This window comes from Rhinatrema bivittatum, chromosome 8 (assembly GCF_901001135.1).
Source record: "Rhinatrema bivittatum chromosome 8, aRhiBiv1.1, whole genome shotgun sequence".
In the NCBI taxonomy this organism is placed as follows: Eukaryota; Metazoa; Chordata; class Amphibia; order Gymnophiona; family Rhinatrematidae; genus Rhinatrema; species Rhinatrema bivittatum.
Window position 1 is genome coordinate 80,729,681 of NC_042622.1, and position 22,275 is coordinate 80,751,955.

General features: G+C 44.4%; 2 protein-coding genes across 4 annotated transcripts in view; one reads left to right on the top strand and one right to left on the bottom strand.

The window, feature by feature from the left end:
* Positions 1–13,588, bottom strand: part of SPOUT1 (SPOUT domain containing methyltransferase 1) — a 51,126-nt gene extending 37,538 nt beyond the window's left edge. The window contains exons 1-3 of the mRNA XM_029612872.1: positions 13,377–13,588; positions 12,892–12,988; positions 334–376 (exon numbers count right to left, since the gene is read on the bottom strand). Coding sequence (XP_029468732.1) covers positions 334–376; positions 12,892–12,975 — 127 coding nt within the window. The 5' untranslated portion in view covers positions 12,976–12,988; positions 13,377–13,588. The remainder of the gene's footprint in view (positions 1–333; positions 377–12,891; positions 12,989–13,376) is intronic.
* A 197-nt stretch (positions 13,589–13,785) lies between these two features.
* KYAT1 (kynurenine aminotransferase 1) overlaps positions 13,786–22,275 on the top strand; it is a 71,381-nt gene continuing 62,891 nt past the window's right edge. The window contains exon 1 of one of the 3 annotated variants that reach the window (XR_003858251.1): positions 13,786–13,911. The gene's annotated coding sequence lies outside the window, so the exon portion shown is untranslated. The remainder of the gene's footprint in view (positions 13,912–22,275) is intronic. The other 2 variants (XM_029612969.1, XM_029612970.1) reach the window with 2 other exon arrangements.

Sequence of the window (22,275 nt, forward strand, 5' to 3'; positions counted from 1 at the left end):
GAAAGAAAAATTTAAATAAAAGTGCAATGAAATGGGGAGAAGAGGGTGGACATTTCAATTTGAGGGCTTCACGCTCCCAAAGTGTCACTGCCCAGAGATAGCAGAGGCAATCTCTGAATGGCATGTACACAAGGGACAGCAGCAGGGATACCGATTGAGATCTTGGAAACGAGGACTGTCGTGCTGAGAAAACAATGTAAACACTCCTATATTCTGCTGACAGCGATGGGAAGAACTCCTCCCATCTGCTCTCAAATTCAGTCTAGTGGGTCTATGAAAATTTCGTGAAAATTGTTCTCCTACACAAACTATTATGAACAAATCTGTTCTTACTTTCCAGCTTCCATTTCCTCCAGTCCATCTTTTTATCTTCACCCTAAAAACAAGACCACAACGAGTTCAGATTCCAGATACTGTATCTATCGTAAACAAATTGTCTGAGAATCCACATAATAAATCTCAAACCAAAATTTGCTTTTTTGCCTTCTATTCCCGTTATTTGCATTTTCAGAAGGCGTTTGACAAAGTTCCACATGAGAGGCTTCTAGGAAAAGTAAAAAGTCATGGGATAAGTGGTGATGTCCTTTTGTGGATTACAAACTGGCTAAAAGACAAAAAACAGAGAGGAGGATTAAATGGACAATTTTCTCAGTGGAAGGGAGTAGGCAGAGGAGTGCCTCAGGGATCTGTACTGGGACCCTTACTTTTCAATATATTTATAAATGATCTGGAAAGAAATAAGACGAGTGAGGTAATCAAATTTGCAGATGACACAAAATTGTTCAGAGTAGTTAAATCAAAAGTAGATTGTGATAAATTGCAGGAAGACCTTGTGAGACTGGAAAATTGGGCTTCGAAATGGCAGATGAAATTTAATGTGGATAAGTGCAAGGTGATGCATATAGGGAAAAATAACCCACGCTATAGTTACACAATGTTAGGTTCCATATTAGGAGCTACCACCCAAGAAAGAGATCTAGGCGTCAGAGTGGATAACACATTCAAGTCGTCGGTTCAGTGTGCTGTGGCAGTCAAAAAAGCAAACAGTATATTACGAATTATTAGAAAGGGAATGGTGAATAAAACGAAAATGTCATAATGCCTCTATAATCACTCCATGGTGAGATTGCACCTTGAACACTATGTACAATTCTGGTCGCTGCATCTCAAAAAAAGATATAGTTGCGATGGAGAAGGTACAGAGAAGGGCAACCAGAATAAGGGGAATGGAACAGCTCTGAGGAAAGACTAAAGAGGTTAGGACTTTTCAGCTTAGAGAAGAGATGGCTGAGAGGGGATAAGATAGAGGTGTTTAAAATCATGAGAGGTCTAGAACAGGTAGGTGTGGATCGGTTATTTACTCTTTCAGATAATAGAAAGACTAGGGGGCACTCCATGAAGTTAGCATATGGCACATTTAAAACTAATCGGAGAAAGTTCTTTTTCACTCAACGCACAATTAAACTCTGGAATTTGTTGCCAGAGGATGTGGTTAGTACAGTTAGTGTAGCTGTGTTTAAAAAAGGATTGGATAAGTTCTTGGAGGAGAAGTCCATTACCTGCTATTAATTAAGTTGACTTAGGAAATAGCCACTGCTATTACTGTTGCTAGTAATAGCAGTGGCTGTTTCCTAAGTCAACTTAATTAATAGCAGGTAATGGACTTCTCCTCCAAGAACTTATCCAATCCTTTTTTAAACACAGCTACACTAACTGTACTAACCACATCCTCTGGCAACCGGGTACTTGCCAGGTTCTTATGGCCTGGATTGGCCACTGTTGGAAACAGGATGCTGGGCTTGATGGACCCTTGGTCTGACCCAGTATGGTATGTTCTTATGTTAAAAACATTCATAGACAAAGACTGACATGTGAGTTTGCAGAATCATATTCACTTTCACATGTGACCTTTGATCTGGACATAAAACTGAAATCCTGCTGCAAAGCATTCCAGGGAGGGGCATGGTTTGTTACATATTGAATATGTTTCATTTCCCATTGATAACAGGGCTGAATTAGCCATGCTGTCTAGGAGCGTCTCACGACCGGTCAGTAGGCGGAGTTTTCTCAGTTAGTACAGAGTTTTGAACTCTGTACGACTGCACGGTGAGCTTCCCGCACAATTCCCTTGTTACCTCAGTCTCTTTTTTTCCGCGAGCAAGTCTGCACGCAGGGTTTTTCTCCTCCTCGTCTCTGAAGAGATTTTTTCTCAATTTTTTATTTTCTTCATTTCTTCTGGGCAGTGATGGCTCATAAGCCATCCGGATTTAAATACTGCCAATGTGGTAAGATTATTTCCCTTACAGATGGACATAATTACTGCTACATATGCCTGGGACCGGAACATGACCAATTCTCCTGCCGGGACTGTGGTCATATGTCCCCCAGGGCACAAAGGAAATGCGCGGAAAAAAAATCGCTCTGCTAAAGATATCCACACGGTCTTTGCCGTGACCAAAGAGACTGAAGAAGACTCCGTCTAAAAGGTCTGCTTCGCTAGAGGGTACCTCGGCCAGGTTGGTCAATCCACCAGGGCCAGTGAAGGGAGTTGAGGCCGCAACTCCTCTTTCACAGAAATCCCCTCATGAGCCACGTGGGTTTCAGTTCACTGAACCCACTCGAACAATGTGCATTGATGGTGAGGTATCGGCTTAGCTGCTATTAGTAGGTGAAGGCATGAACCCTGTGGTGTTCTGCCGTTTCTTCCAACTGGTATATGCTTTCCAAATACTATGAAATTTCTCTGTGAACTTCCGTTTACATGCTGTGATTTCTGCAAGTATGTATATGTCATCTACCTTATTCTGAATTTCAGGTAGAGTAGGCACCAGATGCGTTTTCCACTTACCAGCTATTGCTACTCTAACGGCAGTGAAAATATAACTGATCAGTTGTTGTTCAAGTTTGGATAAGGAAGCTATAGGAACCCCTATCAGAGCATTCTGGGGAAGAATATCCGTTACATTAGGGAGCAGACAGATCCAATGCCGTGTGTTAGTCCAAACCCCCCTGATCTGTGGACAAGACCACCACATGTGGAAGTAATTTCCCACCTGATGGCACCCTCTCCAGCACTGATCTGAAACTTTTGGGTTCATTTTATGAAGTCTCGTTGGGCAGTAATGCCATCTAAATAGCAATTTAAGTGAGTTCTCAACCAGAGAGGATGCAATTAAACCTTTGCAGACTCCCTGAAAAATATCCCCCCAATCTTTTATGGAGTAAGTGATCCCCAAATCCAATTCCCAAGCTAGCAGATGAGGAGGTTTACCAGATGGCTGCTGACCTATCATACTATAAATTACGGATAGCAATTTGACACTCTTATCGGCCTTGTAACAAATTCTCAAAATCCGACCTCCCTTGTTGCAAATGGGCTGATAACATAGCTGACCTGGCAAAGTGACGTAGCTGTAAATATGGATAAACATCAGTTGCGGAAAGATCATATTTGCGTTGCAGGTCTGAGAAGGGAAGTATAGCTGACCGCCCCCACACATGATCCCAGTGAGTTATACCTCTGGACGCCCAGTTCCTAAAAGCCCGTGAGTTAGATCCCAGTTGAAAATCAGCATTGTAGTATAAGAATGTGCTCAAGTGATATTCTCGTGTCCCTGATAGGATAGGGTGACGTTTGGTCCAGATCCCCATAGGGTAAATTATAGAAGGGGGCAAAATATCATTAGGCACCGTACTCCAAGTCTTCTTGGGCTGCCATAAAAAGCTGGTAAGTGGTATAGTGCCCAATAATTGTTGGCTAAATTGTACCCACAGTTTAATAGGGGATTGTCTATGCCAGTCCACAATTTGCTTAAACTGTGCAGCTAAAAAATACCGTTCTAGATTAGGAACCCCCAAGCACCCCTGTGAGCGATGTTGGAACATCAAACGTCTTGCTATACGGGGTCTCTTACCGCCCCATATAAAAGTCATTAAGCGTTTTTGTATCTTTGCAAGCCATTGCTTTGGAATAGGGATGGGTAGAGTTTGAAAAAGATATAACAATTTTGGTAGGACTGTCATCTTAATGGCCGCAATCTTACCCAACCATGAGATACTATAGCGATTCCACTCTTCTAAATCCATGGAAATTCGTTCCCACAAAGAAGCATAATTGAGCTGAAATAGATTATGTGTGGCACTCAAATAGATCCCTAGATATTTTATCTTTTGTGACGCCCATTTGAAACTGAATTGAGATTTAAGTCTTGCCGCTTCACCCGAGTCTGTACTTATGTTTAGGATTTCGGATTTGTCCCAATTTACGCGGAAGCCAGAGACTTTACTAAATTCCTTGAGTGCAGAGGTTATCTGAGGTAGAGATACGCTTGGCTCTGTAAGGACGATCATAATATCGTCCGCAAATAGCGAGAGTTTCATAGAAAAGGAGCCCACCTCTATCCCCCTTATATCAATGTCCGAGCGAACTCGCAATGAAAGGGTTCCAGAAAAATGGCGAATAGTAGAGGAGAGAGAGGGCATCCCTGTCGAGTTCCCCGTTTCACCTGAAAAGTGGGAGAATAGCCACCGTTGATTTTTATACAGGCCTGAGGTTCATTATACAATTGAGTTAACCATTGTAAGAAATGGTCACCAAATTTCAATTTTCGTAGCAAAGTGAACAGATAAGGCCAATGCACCATGTCAAATGCCTTCTCGGCGTCAACCGAGAGAACTAGTGCTGGCAACTTTTGCTTTTGGACCCACCAGAACACGTCTAGAATTTTATGGACATTGTCACTGGCTTGTCGACCAGGAATAAAGCCAGACTGGTCCGGATGGATTATAGTGTCAATAAAACTATTCAAGCGGGTGGCTAAAATCTTAGCAAGTAGTTTTAAATCAATGTTAATGAGAGAAATCGGCCTGTACGATCCGCTTAATGTGGGGTCCCTCCCTGGTTTCACCAAGACCGTTATGCCCGCTGTATTGGCCACCATAGAGAGCGGAGTACCCTCCCTCAGAGCCCGATAATAGTTGACTAATATAGGGGTTAACTGATTAGCAAACACTTGATAGAATCTGCCAGTAAAGCCATCTAATCCTGGTGATTTACCAGGTTGTAGCGTTTTAATAGCTGCCTATTTCTCCACCTCCGTAATGTCCCTGTCCAAGAAATCTCTCTGAGTGGTAGTCAGTTCAGGGAGGTGTATGTTGGTTAAGTACCTATTGATCTGATCTACGCTAATATCGGAATCCTGGGAGTACAGCTCAGAGTAGAACTGTTGAAATCTTTGACGAATAGATTTGTTATCAGTAAGCATAACTCCATCTTGCGCTTTTACTTTGACTATAGTGGCTTGAGCTTGTTGGCGCTTCAGTTTTTGAGCTAATAATTTACCTGCTTTATTGCCACCTTCGAAATATCGCTGGCGAGTCATAGTAATTTGATGAGCAATCTGCGCTGTTTTATTTCTCTTAGGTGTGAGCAAATTGTTAGGCTTGTGGGGAAAATCTTATGCTGCCGTTCTAACTCCCGTAATTGCCATAAAAGGTGGTCTCTGCATTTCTCCCTTTCCTTTTTTAAATAAGCAGCCAGCGAAATGAATTTACCCCTCAAGACTACCTTTAAGCACTCCCATAGTACCACTGCAGTCACTTCCTCGGTATCGTTAAAGTCAAGATATGTCTGGATATCTGATATCATTTGCTTGACATAAGCTGAGTCCTCTAGAATAGAGTCATTTAACCTCCAATATCTGGTCCCCGGATCGTACTCTTGAAATTGCAAAGTGAACCATATTGGGGCATGGTCTGACCAAAGGATTGGTTCAATTTCCAGATCTTTAATTCTAGGAAGTAATTGTTTACTAATCAGAAACATATCAATGCGAGAATAACTCTCGTGCGGATGAGAATAAAATGTGTAATTTCTAGCAGAAGGAAATCTACAGCGCCACGCGTCTATCAGGCCCTGGCTATTCATTAGAGCCCGCAAGGATTTCCTCGCCAGTTTGGAGTCAGCATTACGCCCAACTGAATTGTCCATGTTAGGATTAAGAGTTATTCCCATCATAAGGTATGTTACCTTGTGAATCTTTCTGATTTGGCAAAAGTCTCTATTGTTAGCTTTGTATAACATGACATGGTTTCTATGAAATCCGATTTAAGAAGTGTATTATTCATGTTTTGTTTTTATTATTATTATTATTATGTATGTTTTTATGTATATCGCCTAGGCCTTACAGTGTGAGGCGATTAATAAATTTTTAAAATGAAATGAAAAATGAAAATGAAATGTTGAAGTCTCCACCTACAATGCAATGGCCTTCCTGGGCAGTGTCTAGTCTGAATTGCAGGGATGAATAAAATCCCTCCTTTTGCGTATTAGGGCCATAAACCGATAAAAGTGTGATCAGTTCCCCGCCCACTGAGAGGACCACTATTATATAACGCCCCTCTTGATCCTGCACACACTTTTTCAGCTCAAAATGGAAGTCCCTACGTAACAGGATACCCACTCCCGTATACTTGTGAGTTGGGGTAGCCGCTGCCCAGAACTGGTGAGGAAATGTATTGGATGCCATTAGCTTTTGATAAGGTTTACGAAGGTGTGTCTCCTGAAGGAGCACCACATCCGCACAGGACCTATCAAGTTCTTTAAACAATAGATGACGTTTTTGAGGCGACTTTACTCCCTTGACATTGAGAGATAAAAATTTAAACGAAGCCATGTAAAATAATCACTCCCAGTGCCCTCTGTTCACAGCCAGCCACCCCAGTGCCCCTTGGGACCTTAACCAGCAAAAAGGAAAAAACCAGCCTGAAATGAGACAATATGCCATATACCCACAATGCATAAATCCCCCTCAACCATCTGAAATGTACCCCTTGTAATATTTGCAATACCTTGAACTTCCCCACCCCCACATCCCATGTAACCCTGCTCTGGGACCCCAAAAACTGTTCCCATTCAATTATGGAGGAAGATCTCATCCCCATTCCCAACACCCATAACCGGATCTGCTAATGTAAAATAATATTCTCGCCTAATATTGATTTAAAAACGCAAATAAACACTGAGTTCAAACTGCAAAGTCAACGTTCTGCAGAAGGAAAACCTGCAAAATGAAAAGTTAAACAGGCCACTGTATGTCTTGAGTAGCAACCGTACACTATGTGAGCAAATAACCAAGCTGATATGTCCCCCTCAAGTCGGTGCATTCCCCGTCAAATCACCCAAGGAGTTGCGTTGCAGCCTTCGTCTGCCCTTTAGGGCCCTCTGCCATCTGGGCCTGTCTCCTTGCTGACCAACAGAGGTGGAGAAAGCTGATGGTTTCTCTGGTTGCGGAAGGTCCACAGATATTCCCGCTTCTCTCAGTATCCCAGCCGTGTCCTCGACGGTTTTCACCCTATATGAGCTCCCTTTCAACGTGAAGGCCAGGCCGCTCGGGAAGAGCCACCGATAACGAACATCCTCAGCCAACAATTTAGAGGCGATACATTTAAAGTCTTGCTGCCGCTTCAAGGTGGCTGCTGCCAGGTCTGCAAAAATGGCAATGGTGTGTCCCTCCCACTGCCATGTGCGCTGTTTGCGGGCCGCGTTGAAGATTTTATCCTTCTGAAAAAATGAGTGGTAGCAAACTACCAGATCCCTAGGTTTGTTAGCTACTCTGGGACCTAGGGATAGATGAGCGCGTTCAATTTTAATAGGCCCCAATGATGCGGATAAGCTTTTATCCTCCGCATCCAGAATAAATTGAGAAATCAGTTCCACTACCTTTTTGCAGTCGCTGTAATCATCTGTCTCGGGTACCCCACGAATCCTGAGGTTGCAGCGGCGACTGCGGTTTTCAACATCTTCAATTTTTTCCGCTAAAGTCTGATAAGAGTCCTGCAGACCTGTGTGATCTGCCCGCATCGATTGCCAGCTTTCTGCTTGGGTGTCGAGGCGAGTTTCGGCCTCATCCAGCCGTCTGCCTATCTCTGCCGTTTCCTCTCTGATTTCAGCAATCAATGTGGAGACCTCCGATTTATAGTTTTTTATATCCTGACGCAGAGTGATAAACCACTCACGCATTTCTGTGCGAGAGGGGAGATCTGTCCCCTGCTCCTCCGAGACCGACTCTGTTTCAATGAGAGGTGCTGGCAGGGTTCCGGACACCATTTTGTTGCTCTCACTCTCGGGCGCGTCGCCAGCTTTCGAGTATGAATATTGCCGGAGATCCGCCGTCTTTCTTCTACCGGACATCAGAGGTCAAATCAGGGAAGCTTTAACCACCAGAAAGGTAGAGAAAACAAACTCAGTGTACGCAAAAGGCGAGTTTTTTCGCTATGAGCTCCGGAGAGCTAAAGGATCAGGCTGTGTGCATGAAGGAAGACGTCACTTCACTCCGCCCTGGTCATCTTCTAAAAGAGCTAAGTGAATTTGCCAGTACCTTCTTAAGCCAAATTATAAACCAATCTTTAGACTCCGGCATATTCCCAGATACATTAAAACAAACATCCATCCACCCTATTCCCAAGAAAAAACAACAAGGATCTTACAAAAATTACCAATCTATGTCCCATTGTATCCCTCATCTCCTTAGCCCAAACTAATTGAATCCATAGTATTACACCAACTCTCTGAATATCTGAGAACTCTCTTCTTCACCCAAATCAACATGGTGTCTGTAAGGGCCATAGTCCAGAGACACTACTACTTTCCTCCTTCGACACCTTACTTTGATGTTTTGACACGAATACTGATTATATCTTAGTACTCCTTGACATCTCAGCTGCCTTTGACACACTCGACCATAAAATTCTTCATCAGCTGCAATCCATAGGCATATCTAATTCTGTATCAAACTGGTTCAACTCCTACCTTACCAATCGCCCACACCAGATTAACATCGGTCTTTACTCATCTGACTGGTATACCCCTTCTCTATCTGCCATCTTGTTCAACATATACCTAATACTCCTCTGTCATCTTCTCAACATCCAATTTAAGATTTATGCAGACAATATCCAGTTCTTCGTACCATATTCCATATCCTGGTCAAATACTCTTGCATCTGTATGTCTTCACATTAAAACAATCAATTTGTGGTTATCCCACCACCGTCTCAAACTAAACACCGCCAGAACTGAAATTCTGCACTTATCAACCAGCCCTCACTCTGCTTGCAGTCCTCCCCTCAAATACTCCTAGATGATGTACCAAATCCCATTGTGTCAAAAGCTCGAAATCTCGGAGCACTTCTCGATTCACGATTATCTATGTCCCTTCATCTCTCTGCCAAGTAAGAAACTCTTTCTACAAATTTCACATGTTAAAATGTCTCCTTTCTTTGCTATTTACTAACGAATTCCGTACCGTTCTTCAATCCCTCATTCTTACAGGTATAGACTACTGCAACGCCCTTTATCTTGGTCTCCCTGCTACTGCACTACTCCCATTACAATTAATTCAAAACACAGCTGCACGCATCCTGACAGGCACCTCCAGGAAAGAACACACATCCCCAGTTTTACACTTGCTTCCAGTCAAATACAGAATACAAAATAAAATCCTGTCCGTAATACATAACGGCTCCTCAACATGGCTATGCACGCTTCTTCGTATTTACCAACCCAGCAGACAATTACGCTCATTACATAAAAATCTTCTTGAAGTACCATCTATCCGCCTTGCTAGACTAGACATCACACGATGATGCTCTTTCTCCGTTGAAGGCCCTTTGCTCTGGAATTCAATACCTGACCAGCTAAGGCAAATTGTATCTCACAGATTTTTAAAAAATGTAAAGACTTTCCTGTTCTCCACAGCCTTCAGCTCTCTCTCTTCTTCTCAATAGATCCCATCTCACCTCTATTCGCTGATTACCAATCCTCCTCCTGTGACCCCCCCCTTCTTCAGTTTATTCTAATTTATATGAATATCTCACATGTTTTTTACATTTCAATTATGTATATTTTACATGTAAAATCATTGACCAACTTTTTAGCTATAAAAGCAGTATGAAAACCCCTTTTAAATTGAATAAATAAATACACTTTTCTGAACACTGATTGAGCTTTACTTCACTTCCAATCCTGTGTAATCATTTTATGTGGTCCTACTCCTATCCCTTCCCCTAAACAGAAATAGTTCTTCATCAGCCTCTACATATTCCTCCTCTTCATCACTCACAATGCCACTTTTGCACATTTTCCTTTCGCTATCAATCCACAGTGCAACCACATCTTGAGTAGTGTGTGCATTTCTGATTGCCCCATCTCAAAAAAAAAAGACATAGCAGAATGAGAAAATGTGCATAGGAGGGCAACAAAAAATGAAAAGGGGCTGGAACTGCTCTATGATGAGACTATGCAGGCTAGGGATTTTCAGCTTGGAAGAGATAGCTGAGTGGGAACATAACAGAAGTTTATGATGTCATAAATGGGGTGGAATGGGTAAATAAAATATGGTTATTTACTCCTTCAAATAATATTATATCAGAGGAATACTCCATAAAACTAACAAGCTGTAGATTTAAAACAAATTATAGTACCCTGTTTCCCCGAAAATAAGACAGTGTCTTATATTAATTTTTGCTACCAAAGATGCACTAGGCCTTATTTTCAGGGGATGTCTTATTTTTCCATGAAGAAGAATTCACATACCGGTATATTGTTGAACAAAAAAATGAACTCGCTCGAGGGCCTGCTCTCCCTGCCTCGGTGCCTGTATTCAACTACTTCTGCCTGCTGGGATCATTTTTAACTTGCTTCCTTTTCTCCATTGGGAAAAACTGAAAGGTGGAGGCTGTTGCTGACTCAAACCTAGAAAATGACCACTGATGTTACTGAATCCTGAGAGAACGGGGCATTGAGCACATTGTCCATTTCCATCCATTCATTTGTTGATCTTTGAGAGAATGCAGAAGAAAGGAAACTCAGACTAATCTGATTAATTTGATTCCTTCCTTCTTATAGCAATTTGTATGAGATTTTATTAATCTAGATGTCCAATTATATCACCAATATATAGGGCAGTTGCTAAACAAAACAAAGCTTGCATTCTCTTCCCTTTTGGGCTTGCGTGCTCACAGAATCACAGATTGACTGAAAAAGAAGAGTGACGCTCTTTATACAGTAATTTTAAAAAATGCAAGCTGCGTCTACGGTAAGACGCGTCTGTGAAGCGTTAGGCCCGCGCAACCCATTTTACTGTATAGAGTGCTATATAAGAACATAAGATATGCCATACTGGATCAGACCAAGGGTCCATCAAGCCCAGCATCCTGTTTCCAACAGTGGCCAATCCAAGTCACAAGTACCTGGCAAGTACCCAAACTTTAGATAGATCACAAGCTACTATTGCTTATTAATTACCGTCATAGCAGTTTATGGATTTATCATCTAGGAACTTATCCAAACCTTTTTTAAACCCTGTTACACTAACTGCTGTAACCACATCCTCTGGCAATGAATTCCAAAGCTTAACTATACACTGAGTGAAAAATAATTTTCTTCGATTTGTTTTAAATGAGCTACTTGCTAACTTCATGGAGTGCCCCCTGGTCCTTCTATTAACTTGTTCAAGTCCTTTCATGATTTTGTATCCTGGGTGCGCTGGCCTAACACTTCACGGACATGCTGGTACCGGTATCTATCATTTCAAATGACATTTGAAATGACAGGTACCAGGAAGTGGACGGTTCTCCTACGCTTGGGATTGCCAGTCCTCTCTCCTCTCCTCCCGAAGCAAGCAAAGAAAGCGGAAAAAAAAAAGTTGCAAGAGAGAGAGGGGAGAGAGGACGGGCAATCCTATGCTCGAGACTGCCAGTCCTCTCCCCTCCTCCCGAAGCAAGGCACGAAAAGCAGCCTTGCTCCGGGAGGAGGGGAGAGGACTGGCAGTGTAAAGCAACGAAGTGACTTACTTTTTTCACAGCCCTCCTCCGGAGACGGACATCGACGGATCGCGGCTCCCCTGCCTCCTGGAGGCAAAGATGGATGCTTGAACGGGCGAAAGCGGCCTCCGTACGTGCGATTGGGCCGCTCAATGCGTGACGTCACATGCCGTGATGCCAAACGTCGTGACGTCACGCATTGAGCGGCCCAATCACACGCACAGGGGCCGCTTTCGCCCGTGCAGGCATCCATCTTCGCTGGGAGGCAGGGAAGCGGGAGAGGACCGGCAGTGTACGGTAAAGCAACGAAGTGACTTACTTTTTTCACAGCAAGTCACTTCGTTGCTTTACCGTACACTGCCGGTCCTCTCCCCTCCTCCTGAAGCAAGGCTGCTTTTCGCACCTTGCTTCGGGAGGAGGGGAGAGGTCTGGCAGTCCCGAGCGTAGGATTGCCCTTCCTCTCTCCCTTGCAACTTTTTTTTTTTTTGCTTTTTCGATTTTTTTGCGCTTTCGTTGCTTCCGGAGGAGGGGAGAGGACTGGGGCTGCCCTGGAGACCAGCACCCATGGACGTGGCCAGGGCAGGTGAGCGGGGGCTGGGGGAAAGTTTGCCGCCTACCCTTACCCCTGCCTCTAACGCAGGGGTAAGGGTAGACAGTAAGTTAGCAGGTTAAACGCGCGGCAAAACGGCAGGGGCGCGCATTACTGTATAGGAGGGAATACCGTAGCTAATTCGATCGTTTACATGAATTATGTGCTAGATCTTACTTTCGGGGGAGGTCTTACATTTAGCAATTTGGCAAAACCTCTATGAGGTCTTATTTTCGGGGAAACACAGAGTACTTTTTCACGCCACACAAGCTGCGGAATTGTTGCTAAAGGTTGTGGTGAAGGTAACTAGCATAGAAGGATTTAAAAGATTTTGACAAAGTCTTGAAAGAAACGTCCATAAAACAGTATTAGCCATGTAGATCTGGGAAAGTCATTACTATCCCTGGGAGTCAGAAACAAGAAAAAGATCTTTCCTTCCCTCCCAAGCTTCGGGATTCCCCTATTACCGCCCTACCTCACCTTCCCCTGCTGTAGCCTCTGCCTCTTCTCAGCCATCGCACACCAACTCCAATAGCTTCCTTCCCAGTGTTGCCAGGTTTTCATGAAAGAACAAGCACTTTTTTCCAAAAAAACAAGCCCAAAAAAAGTGAGATTGAAACTTTTTATAGCATTTAACGCCCTCGCATATTCATTCCCCTCCGAGCACATCTCTGGCCTCCACACTCTCCCCACCCCCCTCCGAGCACATCTCTGGCCTCCACACTCTCCCCACCCCCCTCCGAGCACATCTCTGGCCTCCGAGCACATCTCTGGCCTCCGAGCACATCTCTGGCTCTCACATACTCATTCCCCCCTCCCTAACCCCTCCGAGCACATCTCTGGCACCGCACACACTGATTCCCCCTCTGAGCACATCTCTGGCCCTCACATACTCATTCCGCTCTCCCCAGCCCCCACACTCTCATTTCCCCCTCCCAACATACTAATTCCTTCCCTCCTGATACCTGGCTGTAGCTGCACACTCTGGATTCCTTTGCTGTTGCGCTCCAATACTGTGCTGCTGGCCTTCCCGTTCCGCCCACGTGCGATGCTGTGCTGGCTGGGTCTACCCACAAAATGTGACGTGTGCATCAACAAGGCTTACAGCTGTGCTTTGATTGCCTTACTGCTGCAATATAGGGATAGGGTGTGCCTGCTATGGACAGGCTTCATCGCAGCAGCAGCCAATCACTGTAACATGATTCAGAGCACAAGTCCCGCCCAACAAGCCCAAAAAACCGCGACTGGCAGAAAAAATAGCCCAATTAAAAGCAACCCGCGAATCGGAAAAAAAAACCCGCGAATGACTACAAAAAGAAGCCCAATCTCGCGGTAAATAAGCGAGGTTGGCAACACTGTTTCTACCGGCCACCAAACCCCGCCCTAACAGCGGTCTCTTCCCTCGCCCCGCCTTCCTGATCTCACTTCCTGTGCGATGAGGCGTGGACTCTGGGAAAACTTTGCACTGGAGCTCTGGAGGGGGCAGGGTGAGTGAAGAAGGTACGGGTATGCTCCTATTGAAACCCTGATAAACGACCCGCCTCTGTGTGTATAGTGTATTGTCCTTTCGGCTCGCCTTTGCTCTTCAGGAAGTTTCATAGTTCTTGTGGTACTTGTCTGAGGGTATGGACTCGTCCTCCGCACGGGTTGTCATGTGGTTGTTTGCCTGATACTTGATTTGGTTCCTCTGTCATCAGCTGCAGTTTGCAACTACAATCACCTCAAAATAACAAAGAATATGTCCTTGAATTGTACTCTGGAAACCTTTGCTATGCCTAGTTTCCCCTCCCGTGTTGTGACCAGATACTTAACAGCTGCTCACTTTTCCACATGGCGCCAGTGACACTTGCACACCTAGCACGGTTACTCTATAACATGGACTGGCAAGAAGGAGGAATCCTATTACAGTGGCTCAGGGCCAAAAGAGAAACGAATCACAAATTTTCCCAACTGAATTCTAGTACTGTAAAACAATAATGTCTCATCCTTCTGAGCTGTTGTACTGTATTATTCCTATCCCCAAACCGATCTTTAACATAGTCCTGTGGGTGACAGAAAAATCTTGCGCCCAAGAGCCAGGAGGTTTCTGGGTGATGGGAAAACTACAGCCAGGATTAAGCAATAATCATACAGTTCTAATGATATTTTTTTCCGATTTGCTCTAATATAGTGCCCCTAATAAAATACAGTTCCCTATAATTAAGGATACAGTATCTTTTTATTCAGAGGAATAATAATACCTGATAACTAAGTTAAACCAAGGAACAAACTAATAATACCATGGTGAGTTATACAACAGTTTCCAATCAGAAACGTGGAAAGCAGGCAGCCACCTCTGGAACATGTCCTACGGAAACAGGTCTGATTTTGGGGTTGGGAAGAGGCACTTTTATTTTTCTTTGTCTCTTCCCTCATCACTGACAAGTAGAGTTGCCACTTCAGCCAGGCCAACCCAAAGGTGCTGATCATGCCTATTTATTCTGTATTGCAAGTAGGGAGATGTAGTCCTACTATTTTTTTTAACGTGAACTCAGAACTACAATTCCATGTATATGAAGGGGTAAAAACAGGACTTGATCAGCATTTTTAGATTGACTTGAGTGAAGTGGAACAGTTATTGATAGGGATGTGAGTATTTTGGTCTTTCTCTTAGTGAGGGTGCTTACCTTGTGAGTAGAGAGCCTGGAGGGGCTGATGAAATTGCTGCAAAACTTTTAAAATTTTCTGGAAGTTTACCTCAACATTTCTGCCTTGGGTATATGGGCTGCAGTATGCAGCAGTTGGCTGCAGTATGCAGCAGTTGCATGCAGAGAGCTTGTTTGCTCTGGGTTCAGCAGTTGCAGGCGAAGATGATGTCTTTAGTGTCCTCCACGAAGCAGGTGCCTATATGTTGGATGCTTTTATGACTTGATCAGGATGTCATCCAGAATTAGGATGTGAGCGGTTTCGACCAGGTGGCTGCCATGGTTAAACTAGTCTGCAGATGTTTGCTCAAAGTTTTAGTTAGAAACCCTCCTGTTCAAGGACAAACTTGTTTGGGGAGGATTTAGAGCATCTGGGAAAGCCCAAAAGGCATAAGTTGCTAGAGGACAAGCTGAAGTGGTGAAAGAAATCTTTTCTGGCCCATTTGCATTTTAGAGACTGTAGAGATATCAGCAGAACAGCGACTGTTCGGCAGTACAGAGGCAAAGTTCGGGCAGGACTCAGTCCTTTCGAGATGGGTGGAAACTGATTTGAAATACCCCTGGTTAGGGAATTGGGAGGGCCAAGTCTTCTCAATGAAGTGAGGTAGGTCCATGCTTCTCTTCCGGCTGTCGAGGGGTGATTAGCCCATTTTTATGAGGAGTGGATCAGAATCACAATGGACCAGTCTCAGAAGTGATGAAAGATGTCTATGCATTATAATTTGCTCACCCAGTGAGGGAAGCCCACATTGACTATCCTTGTGCTCACCACACCAAGCAGGTGGTAGTTTGTGACACAATGTACTGCTTGCGGCAGCTAGGGACAACAGTGCCAGTTCCCTGGGAAGAACGGGAGGAAAGGTCGGTACATAAGAACATAAGAAATTGCCACACTGGTTCTGACCAAGGGTCCAGCATCCTGTTTCTTTTTTTTTTTCTAATTCTTTATTTATTGTTTTTTTCATTTACAAATTGGAAACATATTCCCATCACAACAATTTAGATATACCCAACACTCATTACAATATTCTTTCCATACTGTAGTTATTGAAATTAACAATAAGGGTTTTATCCAATTTATACGTTCAAAATATAATATAGAAGAAATATTCCACTGAGAGGACAAGAATAAATCAAGGAGAGAAAAATAAGAAAAATGCATCAAAATGTTAGGGCAATAGCATAGATATTATACCGGTTACATTTACAATGTATGACCTTTCCCCATCTTGAGATATAGGTGAAGAAGTAGTCAGTTTGTGGGCTTCTACAAACTGGTGTAATTGTTCTGACTGGAAAAATATAAAGGACTCTTCACCCTTTTTTAAAATACATTTACAGGGATAACGTAATATATACGAATATCCTAATGAAATAACACTTTGTCTCAGAGCTAGGAATTCATTCCTGCTGATCTGCGTTTCTTGATCCAGATCAGGCTAAATCTTTACTGGCTGGCCATAAAACAAAACAGGAAAATTCCTAAAAAAGGATTTCATAACATTATTTAAATCTTGGACAGCAATGAATGAAACCATCAAAGTGTTCCTAGCTAATACATCAAAATTAGAGTTCTCCAAGAAACTAGTTAAGTTTGCGGGAACAGAAACAGGCACGGTCCCTAGAGATGAAGCCCTCCTAACAAAATAACAAGAATTAATTGAAGGAATGTTGTCTTGTGGAAAACAGAGTGCTTCTATAAGGAACCTCTTCAAAGTTGTGTAGGGAATTTCCCCCGCAAGCTTGGGAAAATTCAAAATCCTCAAATTTAAATGTCTTATATTATTTTCTAATGCCTCCAAATGCCTTGAACAGGATACTTGATTTTTAATAACTGCATTTATGGCCTGGACCAACTGAATCTTACCTTCAGCCTCCATAACCTTATTGGGAATTGCATTTGACTGCTCTTTAACTGCCAAAATCTTTTGTTGAAAATTGTAGGCTAGAGAGCCCATTTTACCTTCAAGCCTGTTGAGAGAAGTCCCAAATCCTGCTACCAAATCCCATATTGTCTCAAGGGTTACAGCCTCCGGTCTAGATGACAATTGCGTAGATTCACCCGTGGCACTGGATGTTATCTGACCTTGCTTTCCTTCCAGAGGGACTCCAGCTCCCTCTCTCCTCTCTCCTCCGAGGATCTCCCAGGCTACCATTCAAACCTCCTCCATCGCTGAGATTCGCTTCCTCTCCGATAGGGGAGCAATCTACACTCAGCGCCATGCCATAAACAGCCCCCTCCTGCCCAGTCGTTCTTACCGCGTCATCGGAGGGTGATTGGGCTGCGTCTGTCGGGGTCACGCTGCGCCGGAGGCTGGCACAGGTCGGGTGTGAGGGACGCCTCCTCCAGTGAAGCTCTCCGTTCTTCCTGGGAACTCACAACGGCCTCACCGACTCCCTCCAATTCCGGCTGGGACAAGAAGCGTTCGATGTTTAGCTGCATCAAGGGAGGCAAGGACTCGGTAGGGTAAATCCTTATCTTCCCCTTTCTTTTAGCCGGCATGGTAATATTTTGTTGAAGAAAAAAGGATTTTCCGCTGCAGCAAACGCTCCGTAATCCCGCTATGCCGCCATCTTTGTCCTTCCCAGTGCAGCATCCTGCTTCTAACAGTGGCCAATCCAGGCTACAAGTACCCAAAAACTAAGTATATCCCACTCTACTGATGCTAGTAATAGCAGTGGCTATTTTGCAAGTCAACTTGATTAACAGCAGTAATGGACTTCTCCTCCAAGAACTTATCCAAACCTTTTTTTAAACCCAGCTACACTAACTGCACTAACCACATCCTCTGGCAACAAATTCCAGAGCTTAATTGTGTGTTGAGTGAAAAAGAATTTTCTCCGATTTAGTTTTAAATGTGCTACATGCTAACTTCATGGAGTGCCCCCTAGTCCTTCTATTGTCCGATAAAGTAAATAACCGATTCACATCTACTCGTTCTAGACCTCTCATGATTTTAAACATCTCTATCATATCCCCCCTCAGCCGTCTCTTCTCCAAGCTGAAAAGTCCTAACCTCTTTAGTCTTTCCTCATAGGGGAGTTGTTTCATTCCCCTTATCATTTTGGTAGCCCTTCTCTGTACCTTCTCCATCGCAACTGTATCTTTCTTGAGATGTGGCGACCAGAATTGTACATTGTATTCAAGGTATGCCATTTATTTCATGGAGTTGATAAGAGGGGATGTTCAGCCCATTTTTTAATTTAAAGATGGTGAATGTGGTCCCCAGAGTGCTACGGTTTCATATGGAAATGCTGCGTTCGGTCATTGCAGCAGTTTGCAAGGCAGTTCCTGGCGTTGCTAGACTTCACAGAGGCGTATCTATATATCTCGATCAGGCAGGAGCACCAGAAGTTCCAGAGGTTTATGATTCTGAGAGATCATTTCTAGTTTTGCATCCTTCCTTTCGGGTTAGCGATAACACTGCTCACATTTACCAAAGTCAGAGGTGATGACTGCAGCCCTTCGAAAGGAAGGAGTACTGGTACACCCATATCAGGACGACTGTCTCATTTGGGTAAAGACAGCAGACCTCTGTAAGCTGGTAATACAGCAGGTCATAGAGAGGTGGAGGACCTGTGCTGGATTGTGATCCATCCCAGACTTTGGAGTATCTGGGGGTGGGGTGGGGGGGTGCTCGATTCAACACCCAGATTGGCAAGATGCTCCCAACAGAGGAGAGGATAGCGAAGCTCTAGAGTTAGGTGTGCTGCCTGTTACGACTAAAGGTGCCCAGAGTTTGGGATTATTTGCAGGTTCTGGGTTCTATGGCATTCATATTTTATGCCTTCTTTGTTCTTTGTAATGCTCCTAAGCGAATTTTGTTGTTATTATGTAAACCGGTGTGATCTGTATTCGTACAGGAACTTCGGTATAGAAAAATTAAAAATAAATAAATAATAAATTGATGCTAGAACTAGTTCCCTGGGCATTTGCACATGCACTAGAATTGGTTCCCTGGGTGTTTGCTCATATGCGGCCCCTTTAGAGAGCACTCTTCTCCCACTGGAGTTCATTATCAGAGGAGTTTCAAGTTCCTTGCGTCCTAGAGGTGAGTCCAGGTCCAGTCTTTCCTGGTGGCTTGGTCAGGTCAATCTGGAGAGGGATGGAATTGGAAATCCAGGATTGGGTGATGATAACCACAGACACCAGCCTATCTGGTTGGGGAGCAGTGTGTCAGGGCAGACTGCGCAAGGCCGATGGCCAAAGGAGGCGGTATCGTGATCTATCAATCAGTTAGAAATGAGAGGGTGCGCTTCGCCTTGTTTTCCGTTTTGCCAGTGTGGGTTCTCTCGGACAACGCAACAACGGTGGCGTATATCAGCCGACAAGAAGGGACCAAAATTCGAATGGTTGCTCAGGAGGCTCAGGAGTTGGTTCACTAGGCAGCATAGCTCCTGGCAGTTCTGGCAGCATCTGGGGTGGAAAACATGCAGGCTGATTTTCACAGCAGGCAAAAGTTGGACCCTGGAGAGTGGGAGCTGTCAGAGGAAGCAATGCTTCCTATTCAGGCCAGGTGGGGATTTGGTGGCGTTGAGACAAAATGCCAAGGTGGCATGGTTTTACAGTCACAGGGAAGAACATGGAGCAGAAGTAATCGGTTATCTGGTGCTTTTATGGCTGCTGGGGATTCTTCTTTACATCTTTCCCCCTTGGCTACTGTTGGGGAAAAGTACTAAGATGCATAGAGAGTGGCTAAGTGGCTTTGGAGTGCCACATTGGCCGTGGTTCGCAGTACTAGTAAATTTGATGGTAGATGGACAGTTAAGGTTCAGTCATCTTCCAAGGTGGCTACATCAGGGTCCAATATTTTCAGATATGGCGGATCACTTCTGTCTTGTGGCTTGGCATTTGAGAGGAAACACTTTTGTGAGGCGAGGATTTTTCCAAAGATGACATCACCACTGTGCGGCAAGCCAGGCGACCTTCCACAATGGTGTGTTGAACAAGGCATGCAGCATACTTGGGCTTCGGTTTCCCATATTTTGACCTTTCTGCAAAAAGGCCCAGTGGATGGTCTAGCCCAGGGCTTCCCAAACTTTTAGCCAAAGTTACCCCATTTTGGAACTTGAAAATTCATATGTCCCCAGAGGCATACCTGTGAACTTTTGATTTCCTATCATCCTGAGATTGTCGAGGATCAGGGTGCAGGGGAGGGGGGAGGCAGTAGCATGCACACAAACTTTCTCTCACACATTAGCACACTCACATGTATGCTTATTCTCACATACTCATTCATTTCTCTCCCTTGTCTGCATACATATGAACACTCACTTCTCTCCTTGTTCCACCACATACATGCACTCACTCCTCTTCCTTTTACACACACACTCTCTCTTCCAAACACATACATACACACTCATTTCTCTCCTTCCACACACATACATGCATTCATTCCCGTTTTCCACACACATACAAACTCACTTCTCTTCCTCTTCCATAAATATACATGCACACTCCTCTCCCTTTTCCACATACGCCCATAAATGAATACACTCACACACACATACATACTCATTTACTTCTCTCCCTCTTCCACACACATATGCACTCTCATTCTCTCTTCTCAACCTAGATTCTTATTAGCCACAGGAGCCTCCTCTTTCCCCAGGCCCACAGGACATGTGCTCCACATCCTCCTCTTCCTGCAATGTCTGGCTGCTCTGCCCTTGTTTTATTTTTAGCTCTCGGCCCAACATTATTGCTCTTCCTCCTGCATCTGCAGTTTCTTGTTTCCTGCAGGGGAGGGTAATGCTCCTGCTCATCTCGCTTGTCACGTCATTTTCCTGAGGCACAGGTGCTGATGCTCCTCCTTCCTTGAGCCTGCGCTGCTTTGGACCCTTTTTCTTCAGGCCTTCTGCAGCAGGGCACCCGGAGTTATCTGGTGTTGGTCCGGAGACCTGGCAATTCATTCAGAATTCTGGAGTCTCCAGGCCAAATCTGGAGAGTTCCAAAGGATGACCAAAACAAATTAGCAGGGATGCAGTTCCCCTCCATCAATCACGCTTTCTCACCCTTCCTGTACTCCATCTAATGCTCTCTCTTAACCTCCTCCCCTCTCTCAATCTCTGTATCTCTCACTCCCCAGCCCACCCCTTCTCTCTCACCTCCTCCAGTCCAGTTGATTCTCTGTCATCCTCTCCCTCTCACGCCATCTCCCATTGCCTCCTCCCTCTCAAACCTTCCAGCTTCATCTCCTCCCTCAAACCCTTTTTTCACATCTCCATTCTTTTTACATCCCTTAGTTGATCTTCTGTCATTCCTTCTCTCTCACGCTCCAGAAGTAATCCCTCTCCAACTTATCCAACACAAAAAACCCTTTTGCCTCTCATCCCTTTTTTCAAATTGCCCCTCTTCCAAACATCTCACTGGCCAGAGTCAATGGTAAAACGTTCCTTTGGGCTCTGGTCAAAAGGTGGATGATAACAGTGGAAAGCGAGAAGGCTGACAGGGGCAACATTTTTCTCTTGGTTAGGTTCAGTGGTTGGTGAGGGGAGGGTGGCAGTGATAATCTTCACCTCCCCTTCTTTCATGGCTGGTCCCAAGCTGCTGCCGCATGCAGATCACATCAGGCCATGTAGCAGCCCTGATCCCTCCTTGCGCAGGGCTTCCTGCAACTACAGAAACTCATGCAAGGGCTGTACCACTGCACAGTGAGTGTGTGCTTATTTACAGGCCCCATGCTGACTTCCATTACTAATGCTGTTGCTGCTGGCACCTAAAGAGGCACTTATGACCCCAACTGAAGGATGTATGACCCCATTTGGGGTCCTGACTCCCAGTTTGGGAAGCCCTGGTCTAGCCTATAATTCCCTTCGGGTGCAGCTGGCAGCTTTAGGCTGTTTGTGGGTAAGGTGCAGGGATTGTCCCTGGCCTCCCACCCGGATGGATTTGGTTTTTTCGTGGGGCAAAACACTTGTGGTCACTGGTGCGGAAGGTGTGTTCCTCATGGAATTTAATTTAGTTTTGAAGGTGTTGTGTGAGGCACCGTTCGAGCCATTGCAGAGGATGACTCTAAAGGATTTAACCCTGAAGATGTTTTTTTTTGGTGGCAGTTTGTTCGGCCAGAAGAATTTCAGAGCTTCAGGCGTTGTCTTATAGAGATTCCTTTCTGCAGTTTACAGAGTCATTGTGAACAGTGCCCTCATTTCTGCCAAAGGTGGTTTCGGCTTTTCATTT